We start from the raw sequence: 27570 nt of genomic DNA, 5'->3' as shown, positions 1-27570 counted from the left end.
AGCCAGGAAAAAGAGTCAAAAGAGGAGTTGTACTTGAGCACAGAGAGTATCAAAAAAGGTAATCATCCCTTTGAACTAATTCTTAAGTCTCAATATTTAACACTTCAGGGAAGTTTTAGACTGCATTTAGACCTGTTTGAAATTTGGCTTTTGTTTAATACAAAATAGGATGTCAGTTGATCAATATCCATTTGGCTTATATTCCTAAGTCCACAACCTCCCTTAAGTGGTAGAACAAACAGGTACAAAGCCAGAAAATTTATTTTTCTTTTAAACTCTAAATGGTATTTGCAGATGCCAAAAGGCATTTTGAAACCACTCACCCTTACTTCAGTAAAAATGAAAAAGGGGGATGGGAGGAGGGAGAATCTCATGAGGCATTGTATGTCAAGTTTTTGCCCAGAGCTAATTTCCATAGCTGTGTTATAAAACCCTGAAAATGGAGGTTTATAATGGAAATGCTGACAGACCCTTAACTATAGCAGCATGAATGGATATAATTAAAGAAAAGCTTGTGGCTATACCTAACTCCACAAATGAAAGCTGCCATTTTTATATTAACCTCAAATAACAGCAAGTGAGAACTAGAAATGTGATTCCAGAAAGGTAATGTGAAATGTTAAAGATGACTGTTAAAACGATTTGACATTCGAAGTTTTAAACACGGAGGCATTTAGTTAACATAACCAAGTCAGTATTTTCATAATGCTACTTAATCAGCAATAAAGAATGCTCTGGTGAGCCATCAGCTCCAGTTAGCAGAAAGTGGCATATGAAGTTATTATTTCTTAACAGCCTAGAGGGAGCTGCTACTCCCTTTAATCAGTGATCCTGGTCCCTTCCTACCTGTAATTTCTCTGTCATACAGTTATAAAACTATTACCTAGTTCAACACACACATTCACACATCCTGCACACACATTTATGCAAGGACTGGTACCTTATTCCCACCTGAATTTGAAAACAGAAGAGATTGATAAGGTAAAGTATTTCATTCTTTCCCTTGTCAGGGAAGCAACCAGGAATAAATATCATCAATCTATGTAACCCATCTTCCCTAGCTAAACGAAAATTCACCAGAATTTAGCTCTGTTCCTAACTTAAAAGAAAAAAAAAAAAGCCTATACTTGAATTTTTAACAACTATCCAAAATGTTTTTGATCTTTCCAGTAATATTAATAGTAATAATATTATAGCATACCTGAAAGACTCCTATGAAACACCTTAAATTAAGCTCGAGATTTTAGGTTAAGAAATTTGGAACACATATATACCTATGATTCAATTAGCTTTAGGACTTTTCCATGTTTCTCCCCCCTCTCTCTCCCTCCCTTCTTCCCTTTCCTTCCTTCCTGCCTTTCTCTCTTTCTCTCTTTTTAAGGTAAACAATGCTGAATGATTACTGACGCCCTTGCCCAAAAGATCCCCAACTTTTTCAAGTCTCTCCTGATATTACTCTGCCTTGGAAGTACAAAGACAGATGGAATAAAACCACATATCAAACCGTAATTCCTCTCATTATTTACTGCAATCAGTTTCATTGAGGAAATATGTGCAAATTACAATGCAAGCCTCAGAAATTTAAAAGACGGAAGTGCTAAACAATGACAGCATTAATGAAGACCTGCACATTACTAAACTATTCTTATTCACACAGGCCTTATATTTGCTTTAAAATGGTTTTATGATTTGGCAACAAAAGTCATACTTGATTAGATATTCACTTACAGAAATTGTTTTCAATCACAGTTGAAGAGTATAAAACAAAACCAAAATAAACATCTGTGCAAGGAATTAAATGTTATCAATGTAAACATTAAGGTACTTTATAAATAGATCAGTTCTAAAGATCAACAACACACTCCTTACCCCTTTCTCCAGATGAGAGCAAACTACAAACTCATACCCATTTCAGCTCAAACTCCTAACGTAAGTGTAAATTTAGTGTCAGCTTTATAACCAACAGTCTTGAATATGCCTCGATTCCCACCTCTGTGCATCTGAATAATGACCCCCATGGATTAACAGAGATGCATTATAGTTTACAAGGTACTTGCCAGCAATATTTTTCCAAACACTTCTGAAACAGCTTTGGCCTAATGTTAAAATACTTTAACTAAATTGAACTTAAAGAGCAAAAATTTGCTTTTAAGTACAATAAGTGAAGCTCAGATGGTCGAAATGGTGTTAATAATAGTTCAAATATAAATTACTATAAATAAAATGTAATTTGTCTCCCCACATGTAATTCATTTTTTTCCAACTAATGACTCAGTAAGAAGTAACCAAAACATCTACAGCAGCCCTGAAGAAGAATTAGGTCTCCATATACTAAACACAGACAGTGAAAAAGGGAAGTTGCAAAATGAAGATCATACATTTTGTGTTTTAAGGTTACAAATGGAAAAGGTCTGGAAGGTTCTGTAAGAGAGCGTTTCCGTTCTGTGGAGTAGGACTTAGCACGCACGGCTGAGGCTGGACCGGGTAGTTCTTTGCTGCGAAGACCCTCCTGGGCCCTGGGGTCTGGCCTCCACCCCCTGGGTGTGAGCAGCACTCCCCGTAGCTGAGATGAACAAACGCTTCTCCAAGCACTGCCATGTGTTCCCTTGGGGGCGACCTCACCCTGGAGAACCACTGAACTACGCGGGGAGAGATCTTTGACCATGACAGATTGTATTAGCAACTAAAAAAGATCTTAATAAAAATAATGATTCCCCAAAATTTCTAAGAAATCAACAGAGTTTGTGGGATATAAATTCTTGTCAAAAGTAAAAACAAATCTGTGTAAAAAGAAACACAACTGTCACAATTAAAAGGAACTCATCCGTTTTCAACGATAAAAGGCAGAAAAATACCGCGCATGGATCCCGCTACTCGGCTTCCATGGCGCGCCCTCCCCAGATGTCCGCGCCCCCCGCTTCATGCTCTGCGCCTCTGCCGTGAATCTTTTGGAGCCCAGGGAGGTTCCGACCGGCTGCCTTCTCTTCCTTGTTTTGTGTATCCAGACAAACGTGAATGAACAAACCGAAAGCGGTACCAACAATACGGGAATGTCTACTTCGGCCTGGGAAGCACGGGGAAATACTACTCACCGCTTTTTAAAAGTGAACAAACAAAATGAATTTATTTGGCACTTGGGGAAGTATAACATCCGCTAATGAACACTAGACTGAAAACAAACAATTGGAGAAGACCCAGAAATAGTAAAAGCTGCTTCTAATGAAGTTGGTTATTTATTCACTTATCCATCTAGCTATCCATCCAAAAACCTGAGAACTTACAGATTTTCAGCTTTTATTAGGGGATAAGGGGATGATCATCTGACCAAAAACTCTGACTAAACACTTAGAATTTAAACTGAAGAGAGCAGATGAATATAAATACTACATAAATTCTAATGAGACATGAAAACCTGTAGATTAACCAGTATGAACATAAAGCCCATCACAAAGCAAATTAAGTAAATTAGTAATAAATAAAATTAGTAATGAATAGATTTCCACAACTTGGAGATACTGCCAAGCTTAGTACCTCTGAAAAACAGATGCTACTTTTGAAATATGGTATTAGGAAAAGGGAAGCAGTTTCTTTGTTAACTTCAGACATTAAAACCGTATTTCTATACATAACTTTTACACAACTTTTCAATGACAATAACTACACTGAGTGGCAGTATCTAACTTCTTAAGAACATATACTTCAAAGCTAAAACTGTTATATGAAAAAGGCATTTTAAAGGCAATAAATGTCATAACCACTGCTCTTACCATTATTTTGTTTATCCGGACATTTGCATAATTTAAGTGGATCTGAAAATAGTTATGTATAAGCATTGGTGCTATCAACAGAACAATCCTATATTAATCTCAGAGTAAGTCTTAGCTAGAAGTATTTCAGGTAGTTGAGGCTACAACTCTGCAACAAAATATTTAAAGACACTTATTATTAGTTTTTTTGATAGTACTGTGTGGCCAAAATCTCATGGGCACAAAACTGCCCATGTTGCACTAAAAGCCACTTCAGATTTGAGCTCATGGTTGCACAGAATACCTGGAACATACCTCCGGATAGTAATACTCATGGGAGAGGCAGGGAGGGAAGGGGAGGTGTGAAGTCCCAGCTCTGGGACTGAACCTCAGTTGCTACAGGCTTAGTTTTAGTTTTACGTGTTTGCACACAGGCTTTCTTTTGAAGAACTACTCTCTGAAAGAATAGCTTAGAAACTACTGATTTTACGCCAATGTATCAGTAAAAACAACTCCTCTTTCTTCATTTGGATTTCATGAGTATGTCAAAAGAAAAACTTTTAATACAGAATCAGCATAGATGATGATATAAAAACAAATCGATACATTAGCAGATTATTAGAAAACATACCTGATTCTGGCCAGAACAGCCTGCAGAAAGCTCAACACTATCCTGAGCTCGGATCCCTGACAGGCCCGAAGCAGCACACTGAAGCCATCATTAAGCAGCTTTTCATGGGGAGGATGCGAGCAGTGGCTGGTCTCAAACATTTCTTGAACACCATCAATATAGATGGACAGAAGCGTCCACAGAGACTGTCTTTGCCCTGTATCATCATTTTTAGACACCAAGAACTCCTTTGCTTTCTCCAGGAAAGCACCTGAAAATTTCTCAGCCAAAACACCAATGTCCAGATTTTTCTGGGTATACATCAGGAGGAAAGCCACCTGAGCTTTCCAAGTGAGAGAAGATGTTGCAAGGGAAGGCGTGAGGAAATTCAGGAGGCCTAAAACATGACTTGCCACGTCTTCCACCTCTGCAACAGCTGCTAACAGCAGAAAAAGGCTGAAAAAGTTCTGCAGACCAACTTCAGTTAGTTCTTCCATTCTTTTTCGGTGGAATTTAGAATATATTCTGTAAAACAGAGTCCCTTTAATAAATTATTTCATTCATAAAAATCCCTATTTTAAAATAACATTTCACTCAATACACATGACAGTGCCATTACTTTAAAACTTGGTGCTAATTCTTCATTATGATGCTGCCATGTCTCTTTCCACTTAGAAGCATCCTCAGAGAAAAGCACTACCGCCACGTTTCTCAATGACGCAGCAGTCATCTAAGTGAATCAGAGGGGTCAGTGGCTTTCCCCGAAGTACAGCAGAAACATTTTCGTATGGCACATGGCTTTTCCTTTTATGTTAGTCCCCCCCATTATATAAAGTTTTCTTGACAACTAAATAAGAATGTATAATCTTTTAAGTATAATTTAATGTGCTTCACAGAAATCTGAATGGGGCAATTTTACGTAACAACTTTCCTTAAACCTTTTCTCCTGCTACCCCCACCCCCTCTCACAAAGACTTGGCTCTTACTATGTTTATCCCTAAGATAATTCAAAGTGCTGGAAAAATTATTTTTTACCTATTCACAAAGAAAAATTGTTAAGTGTTCAAATATCCAAGACTAGCCATTAAAAAATCTCTTGTCTATACTACTTAATAATACATGTATTTTTCTTTCACCAGTTAAGGGATTAAAACTGAAAACCATTCATCTTGAATCTTACAGATCATTATATTTTATAACTCCAATAACTGGCTTATTCAAGATAGAAATGATTTATGTCCACAGAGGTTAAATGTTTACTGGTAAATAATAGAGCTGATGAGGTCCTGAAAGTAAAGATCTTTTTAATTATCTTTATATCCCCCATCATGCCCACTATAGTGCTTGGTATATAGGTATTTCCTAATAAATAGACTTATTATTGAACAAACTCCAATGATTTATTTTAGCAATAAAGTTCTGAGTATTATGTCTTCCATAAAATGATTTAAGATTCAAAAACAAGCTGGCAAACGAAACAAAAAATTTCTGTTTGAGCCACGTAATGATTGAAGACTTAACAAAGTAACTATTAAAGACGAGTGTATTCTAAATAAAATATCCAAACGGTATCATCATCCTCTTGAAAGAATTACTCACTGTGGGAACAAACAGGAATTTCACTGGTTCTTGAGAAGTTCCCTACTTAGAATAAGAGCTATTCGGTTCTAAAAGCTCCCACCACATAAGCTGAGCAAATGATAGATGGTAATGTTGTGCACAAAGAGGGCTTTTAAAAAGGGTCTAAAAGGGAAAGGAGGTAGAATAAAGGAAGACAATTAAAACTCATATGCATTTAACAAGCAAAACTCAAAAAAAAAAAGATTGTGGGACCAAAAATATGAATGTGACCAGAAGTTTATTTTACCACTCTAGAAATGAAAACTGGCATACTTCCTAAATGCAGACACTGAGTTATGTGGTTTTATTATGCTCTGGTTAGTTTTCATTCAAAGACGGAGGGTTTGTGGGACTGCAGGATCAAAGAATATGAAACTTTGTAGGTTGAATCTATTACCTGCCAGTGTACGATTTGGGGATGTCTTTTATTTCTATAATTGTTAATAAAATATATGCAATTAATTGTATAATAACATTACAATTAATTTGGGCATGAAAAACAACAGTTCTCTAATATCCCTGCATTTAATACATGAATTTCAATCTTAAGGACTGGTAAGAAACTAAAATCTCTACAAGTTATGGATATTAAGTTTGTTCATTACTGTAACAAACTGGCAGAATCAAAAAGCTCTGCACTTCATTATTCTACATCAAGGATTATATTTTAAATGTATAAATCATAAAGACTTAGAAGCACAAATTAACTGAAAAAATACAAACACTAACACTTTTCCAAAGATATCAGTGAACATTCATGACAAAGAAAGATAAGGCAGGCACCTTCCTTTGACTTGTTTCCAAGGATGAGGACCATTGTTCTTCATTGCTTTCTTAACAACTTTTGCCAAAATGCAAAGGAAAATGGTGTAGCTACTGCTGGATTTATAAAGGTCATGATCTTGTTTATCACAACAGCAGGTCTTCACCATTTCTAGCATAGACAACGGTGACTTAATGACATTTCCAAGACCTTTTAAAGGCAGCCAAGAAATACTGAATGAACTATTCTAAAAGCAAAAAGAGACAGAAAATACGTATTAAGTATTACATTTTATCAAATTTCCCAACATTTTTGCTATACCACTTATTTTTATATCAGGTCATTTATTGTGTAGAATTTCCTACATTCTGGATGTAGCTGTTATATTTCCCAAGTGTCATTTTAATGTATTCTTTTATCCCCTATCTTTTCTGTAAATTGGTAGCTATATCTAGAGGACTGATCAGATTCAGGTTGAGTTTTTTGATAAGAATCATTCGTTGATAGTGGTCAGCATTTCCTACTAAAATCAGTAAAAAGGTAGGAAAGTTCTGACTGTCATCTTTTTGTGTTAAGAATGATCACACAGCCAACCTGATCTATCCAATCAATGGTCCTCACTGCCTTTCACTTAAGTTTCGGCAGCCAAGGATAATTACTGCCCAGATGTCTTATTTTATCAGAGGCATACAATGGTGATTCTCTGATTTTATCATTCCTTCTGAATCTGTTCATCAGAAATTTGGTTATTTTAAAATAATCTGTATTTTCCTTTATTTATAGTTGTAAGAGGAGGATTTTTTTTTTCAGAGTAACTTTTCTAAAAGCAACATAAACTCAAGGATTTAAACATGTGTGACACATTTTAATCCACAGCAGTCATTATTCTTTCTTATGCTCAAATTCACCCAGTGTGGGAAATGGGAACTCTGTCAAGCTGGCTCTTGGGTCCTTCAGACACGACTCTAGCTTCCTCTGGTAACATTTATACTTTCAGGATAACAGGATACTCTACCCCCAACTTGTACACATTCTACCTCTGAACTAGAACCGGTCATTTCTGCAATCAGACTGACATTACGCTTCACAGAAAGGTATTTTTCTCAACTCTGTTAGGTATAAAATTGAACTATTAATTTACATGTAAATCTTCCGTTTCCATTTTCCATCTTAACTCAGGGGTTCACTATTATTTACTCAGAAACCCAAACATTCCAAATAGTCTCTCCACATCCAACTAGGTAACTAAATCCTTTAAATTTACATTTAGAACTTTTATCTTCTGAATTTATCCTCCCCTTTCCAAATCGATCATCCCTGTTTTAGTTTTCACTCACTGTATTATTTGTTCATATGACTATACTGGATTAACTCATCAGTACCTAATTCATTCGTATCACTTTCTGAAAAACTTTCTCAAAAATAGATGTAACATGTCAAATCCTTGCTTTCCAACATGTCCTGAAATGTCATGATCCAACAGCACATTATCTCTCACCCTTCATAATCTAGCCCCAAATGACATTCTCTGCTTTTCTTATCTCCTGTCTCTCTCCCTAGTTATCTCAGACCTACTTGACTTGCAGGACTAGATGCTCTTTCAGGTCTTCATACAACCGTCCAGACTGTTCCTTTGGCCTGGATGCTCTTTTTCTTCTGTACTTGGAAAATTCCATTCATTGCCCTGGCCAACTTTAAAAATTATGACCTCCGGAAGTCTTTGACAACTTCATACACTGGGTCAGATACTCCATTCTCTGGTGTTACAAAGTATTAGAACTTTTTTCCAGCAATATATGTGTATCTGCCCACTAGCCTATATGCTACTCAAATGCGAAGATTATGTCTTATCCCGGAGAGCTTTAACTTTTCAATGTGTTGCAAACAATAAATAATTGTTAGAAAACATTTATAAATGAGGATTTAAAATAGTATCTTTCTTGTACGATTCTGGCTACTTTGTTCACTCCCATTAAGAGAAAGGGCGCATTGAATGTTCACTTCCCTTACGCTAATGGTCTATGGACGATGTTTGCGAAACTGAAAACTATTCTTGAGCTACTCTAACTTTGAAAAGTTGACATTTTTAGAAAAACCTGTAACTATTCATAATTAAACCATAAAAACATTCCTCAGGTATCATGTACAAATTCTTCAAATTCCAGGAACAAGTTCATGTTCTATTTACTCACCAAATTCTTACTATAGTATTCCCATAGAATGGTGACAATTGTAATGTTTGGCTCCCAGAAATCACAAAGTGTCAAACAACAGTGAAGATACATTCGTAATTGCTCTTCTGGTACACAATCCTAAAAAGCAAACTGAAATTGTGAGGAAGTAAATGGGCTCTGGAAACATGAATATTATCATTTGGTATTTCATGTAATAGGCTGCTTCTAAAAAGAATGTAACTAGATTTCCACCAAATCATACCCATCTTCAACTTCAGACTATAAGGTTTAAATCAGCGTAAGGTCTACTTTTAAAATTTTGCTTTAAAGAAATAATGGAAATTACATAACTCAATTTGACTTCTAACTCAATTACTTAAAAATTACAATAGTTTCATAACTGAATGATATAGGTAACCCAGAGACTGAAAAAGAACCTCCAGCCAGAAAGGAGTAGGAAAAATGATCTAACAATCAAGATTTACATAAATCCACAGGACGTGGTCATACTTAAGTCAAGGTCAAATTCTTTATAGTAATCTAAGAGTTGTCTTTTCAGAAACCAGAGGATTGGCAGAGTATATATTTTAACCTTTTAGGAAGTGGCAGCAGGAAAGAGAAGCAGGAAAAACATAGATGCTTTAATTTAATCCCATTTTCTATGATGAAATAACCATGCATGTTTGTTAAAAAGTGACACACCACTGTTGAGTTCCAGTAATTCAAGAATTATGTATTTAAAGCTAACTCTATACCTGGTACTATTCTAAGGTAGTAGGTACAGAGCAATCAATAAGTCAGACATGGTATAATGTACTAAGATAACTTACATTTTTGAGGGGAATGGGAAAATAGCACACCCTGAAACAAACAAGATAAATTTTTAAAACTGCTGTGAAAAACAAAGCAGTGTAATGTGACAAAGACCTAGTAGAGGATGTGGATCATGACTGTATCAGGATGTGGATCATTACTGTATGAATGGAAAGGCCTTTTTGATGGCTGGCGCTAACGGACCTGAATGAAAAAGAGCCAACCATTTAAAGACCTGAAAGAAAAGTATTCATGGTAGAGATAAAACACACAAAGTTCCTGAATTAGCAGAAGGCTTGGTATTATGGGATTAAGTCAAAGATAGTTAGGGCCCATATCTCATTTGACGCTTTATAAATCTGGGTAAGAAATATGGATTTTATGTTACATATTTTGGGAAGCCAGTAGATGATTGTAAGCACAGGAATGACATGATGTGATTGTTTCAAAAATACCGCTCTATATAATCATAGAGAATGAATATAGAAGGATAAGAACAGAAGAAGGAAGACCACTTAGAAGGTAAACAATGACAGAACAGGAAAGGAGGTCAAAGCAGACACATTGGGAGATCTGAAGGTACATGGTGTATATATATAGTAAGCTTTGAAAAAAGGATTGCTGAATGACTAGGATTCAGTGATGTGTCACTTTTTAACAAATATGCATGGTTATTCCATCACAGATTAGATTAAAGGATCTACTTTTTTCTACTACCTTCTCCTCCTGCCACCTCAAAAGCTTAGGAGGCAATCCTGTGAAATTATAGGAAAAGATAAGTAGAGAACTTTAGAGATAAATTTGGAAACAGAGGCAACGGAATTTGTTGGTGAGCTGTATTAAGGTGTGAGGGAAAGATGAGTACTTAAGGAAAACTCCCAGGTTTTGGCTTAAGAAAATGGGTTGATGAAACCATTTCCTGAAATAGCAAAAAAGACTAGGGGAGGAACAGATGGGAGAGGGCACAGGGCAACCAAGTGGGGATGCTATGCAGACAATTGGACATATGGGTCTACAAGCTCAAGGGAAATTGACAGCTGTTGATATAAATTTGGTTGTTGGTTGATGGTTTTTAGAGCTAAGAGATAAGATGAACCAAGGAAAGACTACAGATGGCAGAGACAAAAGGACCCATAACTGAGAGAACTTTGCTTTTCCAACATTTAGACAACACGAAAAAGGGGGAGATTCTTTAAGTAAAAACCAACGTCCAATGAAGTAGGAAGGAAACCAGACATCATGGCAGTGAAGAGAAACATTTCAGAAAAGGAGAGGAGTCTGCAGGGTTGAATGCTACTGACAGGTTAAAATGAGAACAAAAAAGAACTCTCAGATTTAACACCAAAGTCGTCACTGATGGCCTTGACAAGTACTTCGGGGGATGCCAGACACAGAAGCTTAACTATGGCAGATTGAGGAGATAACAGAAGGTGAGGAAGTAGAGATATTTAAGTGAAGATCCATAAAGTACTTGAATGGGAAAGAAGAGACAAGATCCAGTGCACAGGAAAAGGAATTAGCCTTTGACAGAAACAGTAACAATTCCCAATATAACAGAAAAGCAGACTGAGAGGCTAAGTACAAAGTTGGGAGATTTGAAGGTGGAAAAAGGAATTCTCAACTGACTGATCCTATTTTCTCAGTGTATGAGGCAAGATCTTTAGCTAGACTGACTGGGGCAGAGAATGTGTTGAATCGTGCTTTAAAAGAAATTCTGAAATAAGTAATTTTGATGAGTACAGAAGCAGACAGTCTACAGCTGCTTGCCATTCAAAGTCAGGCCACTAAAAATGTGGGGATGGCAAGGGGGTAGGAGCGGATGACTAGAATTTCCCATATGGGGTTAGAAGAGAGGCCCTCACAGCAAAGGGCAACGTGGCGTAGCCGCAATCCAACCCCAGCCCGCAGGTGGGAGGAGGATGAACAGAGCGGGGAGGGGGCAGTAGCCTAAGACCGCCGGACACCCAGCCCAGGACATGTGCTCCGGGAACACAGACCAGCGTTGCGTGGTGCTCTAGTGTTGGTGGGGCTGCACAACAAAGGCAGGCGAACGCTCCGTGAGGTGGAGTTTCCAGCCGTACCGTGGAGAACAGGGACCATCTACCGGCCCCCCTGAGACAAAAGCAAAGCAGGCAGTTTGAAAGACTCCCCAGCAGCCAGAGGGGCTTCAGAGGGGCACGGGTTACACAGTGCTCTCCGCCCTGGAGCAGCCAGAGAACTGCCCGCAGGAGCCGGTGGACTCACAGACACCGGGCAGGGGCTAGTGGTTACCAAAGGCGAGCGATTGGAGAGGGTGGGTGGGGAGGGAGAAGGGGATTAAGGGGCCCTATAACGTGTAATCACAATATAGGCAGGTCACTGGGCCAGTAGTACAGCATGGAGAATTCACTTGATGACTCTCTAACATTTTACTACGTTGCTAGACAAGTGACCACACCGGAGGGGCTGAGGACTTGATAAATTGAAAATTGAACCACGGTCTTGTGTAACTGAAACCATCGTAAGATTATGTATCAATGATACTTTAATCAAAAAATAAAAAAGAATGTCTTCCTATCTTTATTTTGAAATATCAAATTTAGGCATATTAAGTTTTGCTATATTCTGTATGTCAAGGTCTTTTATTGAACTAAAAATAAAAATATTTACTCTTTAAGCTTATTCTTTAAAAATTACAATTTAACAATGTGGGTTCATTTCTTTATGCATAGCTAACCTACCTATCAGAAACCATAGGAGGAATAAAATGTTTCTGCAAGTTAAATTATAACTGTTAGTCTGTCTAATTGGATTTATTATTAGGATTGGAAAAGAGAATTAGACTTCAATATCCAACTCATGATCCTGTCCAAGAAACATGGAATTTGAATTCATAATTAGAGGATTATTTTCCCACACTACTCAGATCTAATCACATTCTGAGTAGTTTTTAGCATTGGACTGTCCCAAATTCTTTAACAAAGGAAAATTAGTATTTAAAAAAAAATTAGGCTTGCTTTTTATACCCTTCCATGACCTTTATTAGAATATTATTCCTGTGCAGTCAGAAAATAATGAGCCTTTAAAAAGTAGGTAGCATAAAACAAAAGTCTCCCTATTCAGATAAAAAACTATACTGCTTTTTCAAAGGCCGCACAAATGTTTGTTGTTTGTATTCACAAATAATAAATAGGATTACCTCTAAAAAACTACATTTAAAGCAAATACTTAACTTTTCTAATTACACCTATATAAGTAAAATTAAACAATATATGCTCTCTTTACTAACAAATTCAGTGTCTGTTTCTGAAAGATCTTTTCTGGCTAGAAAAAGATTTGGAACATTATTTGCTTCAGTAAAAAACCAACAGGCACTTTTATTTGAAGACTGCTCTATATGTGGAACATGTTTTTTTAAATATTGCAAATGGACTCTGACTGTTGGAGATCAAGTCAAAGCACATGAGCATGGTCAGATTTTAATTTACCTAAATGGGGGAAACAGATATAATCAAACTGACAGCTCTCTCCAAACATATCATTTAATCTTCATGACCACCTACTGCACCCACAATTGGTTCCAAGAAGTCCAGCAAGTAGCCCTATACTATTTATAAAATCGAATTTGATGTAATGAAGACATGACAAAAGTGAAAATTTACTAAAAAGAATGGGCTACTTCTTTCTATATATATAAAATGACCTCTTCTCTCATAGGAAAGCTATTACTTTGACTTTATGCTAGACCTAAATCCACAGAGAAGGTTTCTTCAATTAGCTGTACTATCCCTACCTCTAGGTGACTGACTTTTCCAGTTAGCTCAGGACTTTCTGGTGTTAGCTCTGAAAGTTTCACATCCTGGAAAACCCCAGGCCAGGCAAATCTGGATGGTCACCCTACCTACCTCCAAGAATTACTCGTTTATCTTTAAAACAGCTTTAGCTGCCACCATTATAAAACTAGTTAAATTGTAGAGGTATACTATGCCGTGTCAGAGTAAGTTTTATCACATGAGAAAGACATTTCAACTAAGTTTGTTTTCAAGCAAATGAGTTTCCTTCATTTAAAGTCAAAATTACAGGGAGTCATATCCAAAGGAAAAAAATATTTTTATTTTCATGCAACTAAGTGTTTTAAGAGGGTTTGTGATCTTTTAGTCAAAAACCAACTTTTCTGTGGAAGGGAGATACGCTAATTCTCTCCTATTATGGGTATATATTATGGGTATTAATGTATTTATCCACATGAAGCTTTAGGACCTCCTAAGAAATACTCTGCAATTAAAAACCTAGCTGACCAAAAATCATCAATTCATATTCAGTGTTAGAGCTGAAAGGAAGTTTAAGAGCTTTTAACCTATGTCAAGGCATTAAATTGGATTCATAGTTAATATAAATAACAATGGCTAGTTTTCAGAGATTCTCTGTCCCTGAAGTAAAATAAACATGTATGAAACTTCTAGAGTTACCAAATCAAAATGTTCTCAAAAAGAACTAAAGAGAAAACTACATAAAATGACATAGAAAAAAAATTAACAAATTTTTACAAAAGTTGGGTAATGGCTCTTTGTTTCTGATATAACTAAAAGGATAATAATAGCTCTTTAGTTTCTGATACAACTTATGTTCAGAGGTCTTCAGCATTCTAACCTACAATTCTTAACTCATAATTAGAAGCCTCATGTTATAAGTAAATGTACTTACATATTTTGTCTAAAAAAATGTATAGTAAATAGAGCTAACAAGGAAAAGAAAATTTCAAGCCATTAAAGTGGTTTTCAAAGATACGGCTATAAAGTCCTACTATATGACTTTACATATATACATATACATACATATATATCAATATTGTACTACCACATTTCTTTTTTATTACTCTTCAAGTTTTAACAATCCTTATTTCTAAACAGAAAAGTAATCTATTACCCCAATTTGAAAATACTCTTTTCTAAAATTTCCCCTTAAACTCTTACATAAATAATTTAGGTCACAAAACTTTACAGAACTACAACGTGATGTGTTTAGAGATGTGATGAGCAACACATTTAAAACTATTTTAAAAGGAGGTCAGATTTGACTTCTGGGCCATGAAGCACTATATTAACAGCTCTGCAGAAAGAAAAATGATAAGGTATGAAATGAGGGATCAGAAACTAGACCTTATCAGTTAGACTATGATTCAAGCCTGTAAGACAAATTGCTCAGCAAGGCAAGTCACCTTCCTGCTGTGATGAGGATGTAACCGAATTTCCAGTGCCACTGACTTATCTCCCGCATCGTGTCTCCTAGACTTGATATCATACAGTCAAGGAATGGCTTGCAGTTCTGAAGCATCTACTACTTTCTTTGAATACATTTTGTCAAAGTCACCAAGAAGGACAATTATCTTTGTCCTTTATCTGGCAATTCAGCATTAAAAATAAAAATCTTCAAAGGGCAGTCACTAATAGGGACTACTGTGTGTTGACCCTTTGGTATCAAAAAATGATAATCCTATCTCAAGTTTTGAATAATTAAACTAAGTCTGTTATTTAAATCACTTTAACAGTTTGCTTGATTCTCATACATAAAATCTGTTAACATGAAAATTTAGCAAAGCCCACAATCGCTGCACTTACATGCATACCTGAATACTGACAGACTTTTTCAGCACTTCTTCTACAAAGTTCCAATTTGATTTCATTTGTCTCTAGAAAGGAGAAAATATTGCATCAAAATTATGATATAGCAAGTTAAGTATGAAGGACAACTATTTTCTCTATTATCAGACATTACAGTTTCTTGGGTGTCTAAAATTACTTTGGCAAATAGCTGACGGGCATGGTAGAAAAAATGTGTAATGATTCCAATCCACTATAAACCTTATCAGTTATTTTATTAAACAGTGCTATTTTTACAAAATTATACATGTTTTAACAAATATTTAATATTGCTATCAAATAACAATCTAACAGAAAAAAAAGCATTTTATGTAATTTTTTGATGTTTTTAATGCCCTGAATATTCTTCCTTATTCTCCACTTTATTCACCAAATTTTTTTTCCTTCATTTGATGCACAATAAACTCAAGACATACTACTCTAGTAAACACGTTAACTAAAAATTTTATACAGAAGTAAGTTTTGCACATTGCAACCTCATTTAGCCAGTGGTCACTTATCTGGCAACCTCAAGTATCTGGAATACTCCCCACAGTAAGCTAGAAAACCAAAAAGGACTTTCGCAAAGCCAAAATATCTCACAAAGGTTAAGCACTGTAAACAATTCCACTTTTCTAATAGGAAAGCGTGGAGGATCTTTTCATAGGATACTCAGTTCATTTGATACTCAGTTCTTGGTAAGGTTTGCATATATGGATACCTGGGTCAATCTAGAAGCAAAGAAAGTGTCTGCAAATAACAACTAGTTTCTAAAGGGGGGGAGAGGTACAAGAATAGCTGCAAGACCTCAAAAAAAAAAAGCCAGAGGCCTTAAAGAATAAAAGCAGAGACTCACCATATCCTCCTATCCTTGTTACAACCAGTATGTTGTTCATAAGGATGAACCCAAATGGTTAAAGGCTAAAGCACATTCAGCATTCGTAAATTTAAATGGAAGGATAATGTTCATATATGATGCTAGTTGCATAAAATCACTAAGTAAATATTTCCTTAATTAAAGTATATAGTGACTATAGTATCCAGCCTCAAAGATGGCCCCCAATGATCCCTGCCTCCTGAGAGTCTTACACTTATTTAAACCCCTCCCACACTGCACCAGGGTTGGTATGTCCCCAGAGAATACCAATACTAATTGGAGTGATAGTATGTTACTTTTAAGATTAGAATAGGAGACACTGAGGCTTCCCTCTCAATGGGGAGAGGACAAGAGAAACTCCCTATCTGGTACTTCTCCAGGACCCTTCCTTTGATCATCTTTCTCGACTCATGGAAAACCCGCACTGTGAACAGGCCTATAGGGGCCCATGTGTTGAGTAACTGAAGCCTCCTGCCAACATTAGAGAGTGGAAGTGAATCCTCCAGCCCCAGTGGAGTCTTCAGAGACTGAAGCCCTGGCTGACCCGCTTGACTGCAACCTCACAAGATACCCAGAGCCAGAACCACCCCACCCAGCTAAGCTCCGACTGGATGCCTGACTCTTAGGAATTCTAGGAGGTAATACCTGTTGTTTCAAGCTGCCCAATTCTGTTCACAGCAATATATAACTAATACAATAAGTGTTATTTTAGCAAAATTACTCTTCGAAATTCATTTATGTAAATAAAGTAGATGCAAAACATTTATCAGGAGAGAATGTCTGGTTAAGAATCTGGTCTTGCCCAAACAGGTCTGGCCTTTACCCTTGGCTTGTGGGAGATAATCACTGGGCCCTTGGAATGTTACGCCCGATAGGAGTTTCTTTGAGATTAGGATTGCCTGGGGATGTCGCATCATATTGGACAGCCTAGTAATTTCTAATAACTGGAATTAAAGGTGAAGGCTGGACATGTCTAAAAACCAACGTGACTTAGGCTGGGGACTTTGGATCCTATATCGATTGACCTGAACACTGAGATCAACGATGTGGTCAATCAATCCATCAAGCTTATGTAGTGGATTCTCCAATAAAAACTCTAAACACTGCAGCTTTATTAGATAAGCTTCTCTGGTTGGAAATACTCCCTGCATCCTGTCACACACTGATGCCAGGAAACTAACATGTCTTGACTCCACGGGGAGAAGACAAGAGAAACTCCGTATCTGGTATATCTCCTGGACCCTTCCTTTGTCTAATTTTAATTCATCTTTTTCCTGTTATATAAACTACAACCGTGAGTATAACAGCTTTCAGCGAGTTCTATGAGTCCAAGTAAATTACATGGTTTTGGGAATCCCTGAGCTTGCAAGTGGTGTCAGAAACGAGGGCAGTCTTGAGGACGTGCCCTAAAACTTGGTACTTGGCCCTAAAATTCTCTCAAAAAGGAGACCATTTTGTTCTATCAGTACTGTATGTATGTTGTGTTAAGAGTCTTTACATTACCACTGCCACCAAAAAATCTTTCCCATTTCATATGTAACACAATTAAGTCCCAGAAAGATCATGTATACACAAATCACAATACTGATCACACCCGAATTGGTCTGGCTCCAAAGCCAGTGTTCCTTCTATACCAAGCTATCAGTAACTGAGTTTGTTTTTCTAACAAGCCTTCCCTCAGCTTTTAGTAATTTACTTTTATATCATTCTTACAAAGAAAATGTCACCACTAGTTCCAAATAAGAAGGAACATGACAGGATTGATGTATTGAGCTTTATAAGATTTGATAGTGTTACTGAGTATAGTTTAATTTTTCTGTTCTATCATGGCATTTGAATCATACAAATTATAGACAAGTACTACAATTCTTGTGCAAAGAATTCCAACTCTCTGAATCAGTATTGTGCCTATAATTTAGAACACAAATAAGCCATAATTCAGAGAAAAGAATGGCAACTATATGATGCCCAAATCAAGTATGAGCAGCAGGATATGTATTAAGGGGATACAGATATTTTGTCCACAGCAAAACTTTAACATTGAACAGCCACAGCATTTTTTTCTACATACTAAGTTATACCTAACTTAATCCCACTGATAGGAAGGAGATACGAAATCACTAATTTGGGGCTATGTTGTGTATTCCTAAACTAATCATCTTTAAAACTAGGGAACCCATTTAAGCTCCACCAGAAATGTAAAATCAATCCCCATCCCCCACTTCCAGGGGACTAGGAAATCTGGTGCAACTCTCATTTTAAGGTTACGTTTAACACCTTTATCTAGTCACCATCTCAGATGCTGCAAAGGTGAGCAGTAGCTCGCCTGATCGCATTATGTTCTAGGCAGGGAAAGCACTGATAAACCATCCTGTGATGCACAAAAGTAATTTTTCTGTTTAAAGTGTATTTGCTTTTAAAATAAATGTCTGGGATTGTAAAAGGATAACACACTCTCATCTAGGTTGAGAGAAAAGCATTACAGCAAAATATAGGAAAATCTAAAGCCTCTAGTATGAGAAGTGAAATACCAAATTTTCCTTACAGGCCTATATTAAGCAAATGACAAATTTCGTTGTTTAAATTCAGATGTAACACAAGTCCAATTTATAAATACTTTAAAATTTAAAAAAAAATTTAACCATACCTGAAACCTATTTACACTTTCACATTAACCTTCAGGGAAAAAACTGTACTTTACGTTTAAACACTGAAACATCTCTATGGTTATCACAGACTAGAGACATTTCTCTGCTGCAGAACATATGACTAACAATTATTACTTCATATCAGCCTCTCACACCAGATTTCTCTTCACTGGAATTAAGCTGCTTACTGACAACCATTCTCTCCATGATAGCTGGCTATACCAATGCATCATAAGGAGGAAAAAATAATTCAGGTAATTTAAAAAATTCTGACCTAAGTATGTCCCGGACCCAAATTAAAATCCTATGTTATAATCTCCCTGAAAGATAAGTCAATATGCCTTTATGTTCATAGATTAGAATGATTATGTGATTTAGAAACAAAACTGAGGGATAGTAAAAAGGAAAACTAACCAGATGAGATGAGGGAATAATAAGCATTCACTGGGAAACTGGTACACATGGTTACCCTACCAAAGACCTATTCGTAAGAAGCTGTCCTTAGGACCCTAATGTCAAGTTTATCTAAATGGTAAAAATAAGGTGACATTTAACTATGTATCTCAGTTTCTTTTACCTGTGGAATGGACATAATACTACCTTCTCACCTATTTCAAAATACTTTACTGAGACAAATGCTGAGTAGTCGCTGTGTGATACTAAGCACTTTGCAAATGAAATATGCTGAAGGTGTCAACCCTAATGAAAACTATTATTAACTGAAAAGCCTGGTTTTTCTTTAAAAGCCATTAAGAGGTCCAGAAATATCTGAAACTCTTTGAGGACTCATGAATAAAGACAAAGTCTATTATAAAAATATATTACATACCATTATTTTGTCATATGAAAGGTTCTTTTTCAAATATCATTAGCGCTCTTTCCTCTTAAAACCTTCTATATAATTTAAAGAATTAAGATTTTTAAAAATATGTGTATCTTAGCAAAAGAAAATTACACAGGAACTGCAAATTGATATTAAACGACTTAGGTTAAGCTATTTTAAAAACACAATTTATTTACCATCTTGATTCAGAGGTAATAAAAGCAATAACCTCCTATGGCAATCTCTGAAAGAGAAGAGTGATTTCAGCAGTGCAACTGTGGGTGGTTGTACCAGTACAATTCAACATTACAATAGTAATAGTAATGATACATATTAATGTGGCTAGATTACCTACCACACTGCGAGTGAGTGGGGGTCAATAGCAACCCCTATTGAAATGTACCATTCACTCAAGTAAGTGTTAATGGCAGTTTCAGAAGCATTAATAACCTGAATGAGTATGTTCCTTAAAGTACGAGGCAGTACAATCTTGTTTCACGTGTATTCTATCATCAGCAACTATTATTATGATAGCCACTCAATAGGAACTCAGAAGTGCTTAATTACCATGATTAAAATAGGAAGTTATGTTCTTAGAGGAATTGAGTTTGAAGTTAAAAATGCTAATGCAAAGACCTTAGAATTTCAGATAACGTTTTGAGTTCTTTTAATGTTAGTCTAGTATTCTAATTAAGAGATGTGAAACATTACCATATTAACTCCACAAAATACAGTAAAAGGGCTACTGTAGTAGTAATGGCAGTTGGCTAACGTTTATTAATTATTATGTAACAGCTTGGTAAAGACTCAGGCACAGGAACAAAGGGTATAAATCCTTCTTTGTGAGCAGCTCATTTTATTGATCCCTCCCAACAAACTGGTAGAATGCCTAAATACCCTGATAGGAGCCGTAGGTGAACTTCTCAGAGCACTTTCTGACTTACTTTACCCTGGGATCTCCTAAAGGTTTTTTTATTATTAGGGGGATCATTTAAAGGACCTCTTGGGGTCAGTTCTTTTTCTATGGCACTATATCAGTACTAACTGACCCTGAGATTCCATGGATGACTTCTGAGCTGACTGTGTCCAATATTCCAAAAAGAGGAAAATCTGTCAAGTCTGTAAGGGCCATGTTTCATGAAGCAATGATTCCCCTACATGACAGAGAATGAGAACCAAAGAACCATTTTAAAAAATTAAAAAGTAAGGATATCAAAACTCCAAACCAGATCACTAAATCTGGATAGAGTTGAGACCTAGAAATGTGAATTTTAAAAACTTCCAGCTAGGCCTGATGATCGGCTGTGTTTGGGAAGCACTTGCAGAAAAAAACCAATTTTGAAAATACAGACACACTGGCTTCTAGATTTGAGGGGTTTACTTTATAAAACTGATGGGCTAATATAATACTATACTATTCATTTCTGAACATGGAAAAAATCATATACAAGTAGGGCTTCGAATAAATTTACCTACCAGCTGGTTTTATTCATACTACTTTTTAAATAACAATGTAAAAAATGTTTCTAATAGAAAGAAATTAATACACTAGTTAAAATCTCTATTTGAAGTAAACCTCATGGCTGTTTAATGGATGAAAATATCTTTGCAAAAGCTTCGCTAAAGAATTGTTATTCTGGGGAAATAATTTTTGTCAAATTATTCAGAAAGACTACGAAATCATATCTGAAGACATATGCTTTACCTTTGGCAAGCTTAACAGACTTTAGGGCTAGACTCTTCTGAATAATCCAATCCCACTTTTTCTGCAAGAGGTAACAGAGGCCCGGAAAGGTTTAAATAATTTACTTAATGTCAAACAGCTACTTAGTATAGAGCCCAGACTAGACCCAAGTCTTCTACAAGTTGATTTTCCTTAAACAAACAATAAAAATAAATATTATAATTTTTCAAGATGCAGTTACAGTAAGATCTACAGCTTCTAGATTTAGAAGTTGCATTTATCTCTGCAGGATTATAATCTGGTTTTTGTTGTGTTTTTGCTTATTTACTTTCTATTTTGTCTACAAAAAATACATATTAGTTGAGAAGTTTAAAAAATACCTACCATTTCATCTGGTGCTCCATGGCGATCAAACTGGTAAAATGATGCTACACAAGTAATAATCCACCAGCTAAAACCTAATGGATCCCTGGGTCGGATTACAGGCACAGAACGACGTCCTCCATCACTTGGTGTTTCAAAGAGTGTTTTAAGTAGTTTATTCAACGAATTCCAAAAGGACTATAGAAACAGAGGTAATACTCAATTCAGTTAAGACACTAATCCAATCATCTTTGATTTAGTCTTTTCCATTTTTATAATGAAGCATACACACAAAAGAGAATACAAAACATACATACAAAACTTAAATAATACAAATACCCAGGTTAAGAATTTGAACTTAATAAGTACTTCATAAAGATCCTAATGTTCCCACAATCACAGCTTCCCCAGGTAACCATTATCTTGACTTTTCTAATAAATCATTCCTGTTTTTGTTAAGCTTTGACACGTAGGTATAGAAACAAAAAATCACATTGTTTAGTTCCCCTCTTTTTTTTTTAATGCATGTTTGTGTTCTTACATGGTTTGTTTCTGTTCTTTTGTAACTTGCGTCTTTTCCTCAGTATGTTTCTGCGATTCACCCATATTGAGTAAGCAATAGTTCACTGGTGTTCCAATACATGACTATATGATAAATCTTTTACCTAATTTACTGTTATTGAACTGTTTGTGACTTTTCATAAGATTTTTATGTAGGTATTTGTCTATTTCATAGAAATATTCAAGTTAATAAGCATAAAGTTGTTGACAATACCTTGACTTTTTTTAGTATCTGCAGAATCTGAAGTCATGTTCCCTTTTTTTTGGTAATCATCTCAAAAAAATTATACAATTTTAGTGACATTTCTGAAGAAACCAACTTTTGGCTGTTTTGATCTTAGGTATTGATTTGATCATCTTGGTTATTTTCACTTTCATAAATTTTTTGTTTTATTTGCTTTTATTTTCTTTGGTTTAGTATTCAGGGATTTTCTTTCCTAACCTTTTGTGATAAATTCTTAGCTCATTCATTTTCATTTGTATTTAAAATTATGAATTTCCCTCTAATTACATCTTTATATGTAGTATATATGTATATATATATATAACTAGTAGTAGTATGTTGTCACTTAGTTGAAAGTATTTTATAATTCCCATTGTATCTTCTTTCACCTATGGTTTGTTTAGAAATACATCTCAATATTTCTCAGTATATGTATATTTCTCCTTGTAGTTGTCAATTCTCATTTTCTACATTTAATACCATGTTATTAGGCATACAAAAATGTAAATTTGTCTTATCTTTTTGGCATACTGAACCTTTTATCCATATGAAATGATTCAAGGCTTTGGTTGGTTTTAAAGTCTAATTTTCTCCAATATTAGTTTAATACATTATTTTTCTTAAATCATGTCTATCAATTCTGAACCCTTCTGCCTTTCATGTTTTAGATTACCTCTTGTAAACAGTGTTTTGAAAGTACATCTTTTAAATGAGCCTTTAGTAATCCACCTGCAATTAATGTAATGTAATCATAGACGTAATTTTAAGTCTGCCACCTTATTCTGTATTTCTATTTGTACTCCTATTTTTTCCACCAACACCTCCCTCTTGCCTTCTTTTGGGTTGAATATTTATTTAATTTCCCCCCTCTACTAGCTTGTAAGTTAAACTGTCTCCTTTATCTTCTTTTACTGATTACCTTAGAAATACCAGCACACATCCAAAGGTCTTAATATAAATTTTTGCTCTTCTGTTAGACAAAACAAGGACCTTGAAACACTATATATAAATGTCTTATCCAATTTATATGCCAGTATTACTCTGTACTATCTTTGTTTTAATCCCACTAGCTGTATTACTGATTTATACAAAATTTTGCCTTTTTTTCCTATTCCGACTCTCCCCCACTCTAGCATCATTTTTCTTTCACCTAAAATGTATCTTTAAAGATTACTTCCATCTTATTTGAAAGGAATTTATTTCAATTTTCACTGAAAATAGCTTTGTTTCACCTCATTCTTAAAAGATGCTGCATTTTGCAGCCATGTCTCTTCAGTTTCTTTTATCTGTTTAAGTTTTTCAGAAAAGATATTTAATGATGTTGAGATTTTTGAAGAGTATAGGACAGTTATTTAGGTATGACTGATGTTTCTTCACTGTTAGATTCACATCATACATTTTTGACAGGAAGACCAAAGAAACTATTTTTTATTCTGTCAAAGTGTATCATATTGAGAATATATAATAGAGATTTGTCCTATTATTGGTTAACTTGGATGACTTTGTTAAGGTAGTATTTGCCTGATTTCCGGCACTGTAAAGTTACTGCTCTCTTTGTAACCAATAGATATTCTGTAGTTACTTAACAAGCTATGTTCATTTTCATCATACTTTTGGCAGCCATTGATGATTCTTGCCAAGACGACTACATGGGGGTGTCAACTGATGATTTTCTAATTCCATCATTGCTTCAATTTTTATTAGGAAGAGTTTCCTTTTCTCTGTTTATCTGTTCACTTATTTTTATCAGTATGGGCTCACAAATTCTTATTGTGCAGATTATAATCCTTTGCTATCATTTACTTTGTTGGTCCAATTATCCCAGGTTTGGCATCTGAGATATCTTCATGTTGGCACTTGTGTCCTTTTGACGCATGCTCATTGTTTTTTTTAGCACCTCCTTAGTTTCTGGTGAAAATGTCCCTGGTTCATTTTTTGTTTTCCATGCCCCAGCCTGAAATGAGTCATTTGCCAAAGAAGCTTTGCTTTCTTCAACTAGAGAATAGTAATTCCAAAACCAAGACATAGCTGCAATTTTCTTAGTTACTCAGATATCATCATTTCTAGGCTCACCTAGTGGATAAGATAATGTATGTATGTGTACACATACACAAACACACACACACACGCAAACATACACACATACATCTAGATCTAGTTCTAATGTTTAAAAACCACTACTTCATATTAAAACCTCAAATTCTACAACCCAACATATTATTGGTCACTCTAGCTTTCCCTTTCTGTATCTGTAACTCAATTTTCCAGCAGTGACAAAACTGGCTCAAATTACCCACAAAACATTTATTAATTTTCTCAGTCCTAGAATAGAAATAGAATTAAAATTGGTCACCTATATATAACACTGTAAAAGACAAACTGTCTAACAACAGTCCATTATTTACAATTCTGTCTAATTCATTTGTCATTAGTACATAGTTAAAATAGTACATTCCAAGTTACCTAAGTTAGTCGCCTCCCACTCCAAGTTAATGACCTATAATGTAGTCAGGTTCAATTGTTTCTATTTATTATTCCATTTAACCCCCCTTCCACACAAGTTGGTTTATTTCTGAAGCACATGAAAGATTAACATGGTTCTAAAGTCAGAACAACACATTTAAAACCTTCCCTTCCATTCTCACCAATCTCCCTTTCTTAGCCACCAATCTCAACAGCTCCTGATTTATCTTTCCAGTATTTCTTTGAGCACAACTAAATATACATATTTCCTTATTTTTCCTATTTGGCTACACAAAAGGTAGAATCCTGTATTTTTTTTTTTGCACTTTTAACCTCATTTAATAATACATTTTGGAAATTACTCAACTATCAGTTATCTTCCTCATTCTACTGTACAAATGCATTCCTTCAATGTGCAGATATACCATGGTTTAACCACTTCCCAGTGTATGGTTATTTGTTTTCTAAAATGCTTTTACAAGCAGTGCTGCAATAAAGAGCCTGATGCATATGTATTTCTGAACTGTTGCTGGTATATACTGAGGGTTAACTCCCAGAAGTGGGGTTACTAGTGGGTCATAAAATCCTTGGCCCATGCTTTGTCAATCCTTTTTTTTTTTTTTTGGTATTGGTAAGTTTTTATTTTATAGAAAATTTTTGTAACATTTTATATGTAATGCGCAACAGTGGCAACATATATACATAGTTCATATTTGACAGCTAAAATGTAATGTGTACAAGCCATACTGACTATGTTGCACACGGCATAACACAGGGGTCTCCTGCCTTATTCATGGCACTTTTGGGATTATGCGAATGCACATAAAATATATTTAGGCCTGTTTTCCCCAAAAAGGGAGTAGATTATTTAGCAACTCCTTCATTTTCTTTTTCTAACTTCCTTAAACATGTACTTTTTTCACATAATCAGGTGGTAGAAATAAACATAGACTATGGTACCAAACAAATCTGCATTTGAAACCCAGCTTTATCATATTGCGACTGCTACTGGAAAGGTTTACTAAACCTTACGCCCATTCTATTTTCTGGCACATAAAGAACGGCACTCAAGAACTATTAATTTTATGTCTATTAGATAATGAATGTTAGGTTATTAGGAAAACACTTGTACAGGTATATCCAGTATTAGCCAAACACTCAGAATATTTTCTGGGATAAAAATATTTCCTTGATCAAAACATTTTATTTTCCTTCTTGGAATTCCCACACAATTTAGAATCTGTATGAATTCCGAAGCACTCCTGAGCCACTACTAGGTTTCTCTAATTGCTTCTTATCCTGTCCCCCTGGGAAGCAGCATCCTGTTGCCTTCAAAAAGAGGTCAGCAGCAGCCCAGTCAATGTATGAAAATAACTTAATAACCCTGAACTGCCTTTCCCTTTGGAAAACTTCCTTAGAGGATTAGTTCTTTGGACACTAACCTGGTTGCAGAAGATGTCTCTTTCTCAGGGAGAAAACCCTAAACCTCAGGTTTTCTCTCCCTCATTTCAGGGAGAGGGTTGCGCAGGGAACATGGAGAAGGAACTAAATACTTCATTTCTGAAAGAATGTTAGAGTGTGTGTGTGCGCATGCACACATACAAAGACACACACAAACACACAATTTCTTCTTGTAAAAAGAAAACTGCATGCATTGTATAAGTCAGTGCTGTTACATTGCAAAATTTTAAAATCCTTGTACAAGAGAGAAAAACAAATCTGACCTTAGATTTTCATATTTTAAGACAAATGAGTCTGGTTACTACATATAATGAAAAACAAAAATTATTTGGGTTAAACAGTACATATTACCATACAAATTTCTCCAACATTATATTTTACATTATGCCCACTTTTCTCTTAAAATCTAGAAAAATACTAAACAACAAGTATGTACATACCTACATTAACTATACGTGGTTTACACTTTCAAGACTGTAGTTTGTAAAATAAAAACAATTCTAAAGAAATTTAAAATTCTTAAACAATTAAGTAAAGCTTTCAGAAAATGGAAAAGTTGATATTTACCATGAAATAAATAAAATGAAGTAAAACATCTGGGCAACTAATCAAAAGCAAAAAAGTGCTAAGCCTTAGTAATATTTAAATTTCACTGTAGAAAGTTGAACACTACTGACAAACCCATTAAAATGCCAGGAAAAAAATTCTTACTAAGTAAAAATACATTATATTTATACTTAGTATATTTACTACTAAAATAATAACCCAAAGTGAATGTAATACTTGTAAACCTGCAAAAATACAGAGCTGTTAGTAAATTAGATGGCACCCAATCCCCAAATTGTGGAAAATTGGGAAATTCAAAAGCCTATAAAAAATCAAATGTACTTTTTCATGTAATGTAAATCACTTTAATTACCACTTCACAATGAATTTTTTGTATTCTGGCTATGGATACTTCTCTTTTTCTACTAACCCATAATACTTGAAATAAAATAAAGCCCCATTCTAAAGACGTGGCTCCAAATGAGGTGGAATTTGCTTCCCCTTCATGCTTTTCTTCCTCCCCCCTTGAAATAAGAAACCATAAAGGTGATTAATAGAAACCTATGTTTTATTTCTC

General features: G+C 35.3%; 1 protein-coding gene across 3 annotated transcripts in view; it reads right to left on the bottom strand.

Moving 5' to 3' along the window:
* MMS22L (MMS22 like, DNA repair protein) overlaps positions 1 to 27570 on the bottom strand; it is a 116920-nt gene that overhangs the window by 74010 nt on the left and 15340 nt on the right. For all 3 annotated transcript variants that reach the window (XM_073220936.1, XM_073220934.1, XM_073220935.1), the window contains exons 10-14: positions 21761 to 21937; positions 15332 to 15394; positions 8932 to 9051; positions 6760 to 6986; positions 4378 to 4881 (exon numbers count right to left, since the gene is read on the bottom strand). In XM_073220936.1, the coding sequence (XP_073077037.1) occupies positions 4378 to 4881; positions 6760 to 6986; positions 8932 to 9051; positions 15332 to 15394; positions 21761 to 21937 (1091 nt within the window). The remainder of the gene's footprint in view (positions 1 to 4377; positions 4882 to 6759; positions 6987 to 8931; positions 9052 to 15331; positions 15395 to 21760; positions 21938 to 27570) is intronic.

Source organism: Manis javanica, chromosome 13, assembly GCF_040802235.1.
Source record: "Manis javanica isolate MJ-LG chromosome 13, MJ_LKY, whole genome shotgun sequence".
Taxonomy (NCBI): Eukaryota; Metazoa; Chordata; class Mammalia; order Pholidota; family Manidae; genus Manis; species Manis javanica.
Note: the sequence above shows the minus strand (reverse complement) of the source record. Positions and strands in the feature narration are given on the sequence as shown.